The sequence below is a fragment of the Propithecus coquereli genome, unplaced genomic scaffold (genome assembly GCF_000956105.1).
Source record: "Propithecus coquereli isolate 6110/MARCELLA unplaced genomic scaffold, Pcoq_1.0 Scaffold257, whole genome shotgun sequence".
Lineage (NCBI taxonomy): Eukaryota > Metazoa > Chordata > Mammalia > Primates > Indriidae > Propithecus > Propithecus coquereli.
The window spans coordinates 303334-306824 of record NW_012148141.1 but is presented as its reverse complement, the minus strand read 5'-3'; the positions used below and the strand labels follow the sequence as shown (position 1 = coordinate 306824).

The 3491-nt window shown below is 33.8% G+C and overlaps 1 protein-coding gene across 1 annotated transcript in view; it reads left to right on the top strand.

Moving 5' to 3' along the window:
• Positions 1-3491, top strand: part of DACH2 (dachshund family transcription factor 2) — a 907491-nt gene that overhangs the window by 876977 nt on the left and 27023 nt on the right. Inside the window, exons 8-9 of the mRNA XM_012647131.1 lie at positions 1582-1730; positions 1856-2003. Coding sequence (XP_012502585.1) covers positions 1582-1730; positions 1856-2003 — 297 coding nt within the window. The remainder of the gene's footprint in view (positions 1-1581; positions 1731-1855; positions 2004-3491) is intronic.

Here is a 3491-nt window from a genome sequence, read left to right as displayed (position 1 = left end):
CCCGCACCTCCGACTGGCATCCAATCAGTATTGCTACCGTGTGAACACCTTACTGTTAGTCAGTTAGTACCAATTTGATGGCAAGTACATATAGTGCATGTTTTTCCCTCTTTGTGATATTATCCTGGATAGAGATTGCGCCCATCCTTCGAAGTGAGGTAAACATAGTTTTTTTTTAATAAGTCTCACTAGAATATATGGAGTCACTGAAATTTTTTTCTGACCAGAGAGATGTATATTTTTTAAACCTTGCTTATACCCTGTTACTGAAATTAAGAGACTACAACGAGTAGAGTAACTGTTTGAGGTGCTACAATTCACCCCATCATGCGCTGCTGTTGAACCACAATTAAGAATAACTTTGGTTATATTTCAAGGTATCCTCTCTGTAGCAGTTTCTTTTACATATGTCATATGTAGTTTTTACATATGTAATTTCAGAGGAAACTTTGCTATCTAGTTCATACATCTCACATAAAAGATTGTCAGCTAGAATAGCCAAGTAATTAAGGTTCTCAAAGAGGCAATTCCTTTTGTAATTTTGATGTATCCATCTAAATCAAATCTGAAACATCTTAACAGACAAAAATTCTATTAGCATCTCTTTATCTGAAACTAAAAGTGAATCTCATTAAAGTAATGAGAATGTTAGAGAAGGCAATATAAAAATAAAAGTGAGGAATAAGTAAAACTCATGTTTTTATGTCATAGGTGATATTTTTCTCATAAGGACTATTCCTCAAAAAGTAGCACTGGAAATAATCCAAATGTCCATCAACTAGAAAATGTTTAAACATAAGGTGCTATATTCATGTAATGGAATACTATTCAGCAATAAAAGGGAAGAAACTACTGATACATGCCACAATATGTATAAACCTCATAAACATTATGCTAAATGAAAGAAGCCTGATACAAAAGTCCACATGTTGTAGGATTGTATTTATATGAAATATCCAGAAAAGGCAAACCTTTGGAGACAAAAAATAGATTAGTGTTTGCCAGGGGCTGTGGTGGAAAAGGAGATTAACTGTAAATGAACATGAGGAATCTTATTGGAAGGATTGAGATGTTCTAAAATAGATTTGTGGTGATGATTAGACAACTCTGTAAATTTGCTAAAAATGAAGTTGAAATACATAAATTTTATTGGATGTAAATTATGCTTCAATAAAGCTGTTAAAATAATGAAGGTAGGTAGATAAATTGATTGATAGGTTAATAGATTTGAAGAGAAAAAATAACAGATACCTTATGCTTTTCTAGGAAGTGATCTGATTATTTAATTTATAGATATTCATAAACATATGTGTCAATTGCTTATATCTTAAATCTGTTTCTTCAAATTTCATGCCTCTTTAGCAATAAATGTGTTTTCGTTTCATGAGTTCTTTACAGAAGTATTTATTTTGAGAAATTTGAGGCAGCTGGAGAATAGATATGACTTTTAACTATGAGTGTCAAGGGTCAGCCATTTAGTTTTAGAAACAAAAATCTTTATAGAATCCTAGTAGAGATGACTTAGTGAGATTTTTGAGATGTTAATTTGTGAAACTTCTGATATAAATTTTGTATTTGCAGAAGAGGTACCAGTTCAAATTCCAATGATGAAGTCACCCTTGGACAAGATCCAACTGACTCCTGGGCAGGCATTGCCCCCTGGATTCCCTGGACCATTCATTTTTGCTGATAGTCTGTCCTCCGTGGAGACTCTGTTGACCAACATTCAGGTCAACAATATTTCTATAAACAAAATAAATGTAATACAAGACATTAGCACCTACATAAATTATTTCATATTTGAGAAATTAAAACAGATAAGATGAACTGCATGTCATTTGCTGTACTTTGACAGGGTCTACTGAAAGTGGCTTTGGATAATGCTCGCATCCAGGAGAAGCAGATTCAGCAAGAAAAGAAGGAACTGCGAATGGAGCTCTATAGAGAGAGGGAAATTAGAGAAAACCTTGAAAGACAACTTGCAGTTGAGCTTCAAAGCAGAAGTAAGTTTAACAAGTGCAATTGCCAAGTGAATATTTTGTTGGAGGTGTTTTCAGTAGTAATAAAAAATATTCTCAGGAATAGGTTAGAATTGCTAAAAAGAAATGACAAGCTAAGAATCCATACTGTGTATAAGTCACAAAGTAAGAAACTTATACTCCTCTCTCTCTCTTTATATTAAAAGACAATAAGCTAGATCTGCACTTTGGGCCAGTTGCAGGTTTAGAAACATGAATATTCATAGTTCTCTCACAATTTCATAAAATACACCTGGATAGAGATAATCTTAAAATTCCTTATATATTAAATTCTTACTCTTTGCCAGGCACAGTGCTAGATTCTAGAATTATAAAATGAATAACATTCAGTCCTGTTTTTGAGGGATTTACAATTTAAAAGACTAGAAAAAATAGTTAATTTTAAAACAAAGTGGCAAGAGTAATCATGACCAGTCTATATGGTTATATAGTAAGGGGGTAGTTAGGTTAGTTTACTGGTGGTGGTCAGATGGTTAAGGAAGACTTCCTGACATGAATCTGAGTCTTAAAGTATCAGTAGGCTAAAAAAGAGCATATGAGTACCTGAGTGATTTGGACATTCTAGACAGACGTATCGGTTAGCAAAGGCACAGGGAAAAGAAACTTAATACATCAATGACTAAGTAACTTTTATTACAGTGGCTTTGAGTTTTATGAAATGAATGGTAGGAGAGGATGCAAAATTATGGAGATAGGAACTAACTTATGAGGAGCCTTTTTAACCATGTAAAAGATAAGCTTGGATTTTTTCCTGTAGGTGATGGGAAGCATGGGGATGATCTGGTCTGATTTCAATTGGATAGATCATGCTGGTGTTAGGAATAGATTGGGGGAGGTGAAAAACTAGAAACAAGGAAACTATGCAAAATGAGATTGCTCTCATCCACACAATGGTGGGAGAACTGAATTAGGGTAGCAGAAGTAGGGATGGAGAAAAAGGGGAGAGAATGGAGAAATATTGAATTATTCACAAATAGAATAAACTTTCTAACCATTGGTAGCGATTTTATTATCTACAGCAATGGACAAATCAGACTGGTTCATATCAAAACCACAAAAAATTGGAAATCTCACTTTAGTTAATATTTCTACATCTTCCCTACATTTATCATAAAATACCAAACAGCAGCAAAGGTGACATTTGTGAATTTGAGCTTCTTTCCCTTTCCTGCTTACTTTTCTCTGGAATGGTCATGAAGCCTAAAAATAAGTAAAAAGTTGGAGTGGGAAGAAGTGGCAAACAAAGGGAGATAAAAATCCACAATCTAGATATAACTCCTTGAACTAGGAAGGATGACTCCAGTTGACTGAAATCCAACTAACCTTATATTAATCCAAAGTGGCATGTTATGCTCTGAAATTTGTTTCAAGACATTGAAAATGTACTGTATATTTTCTTTAGGGCCAATGAATCATTGGTTTAGTTCAAAATAGAAATCCAGTCATTGCATT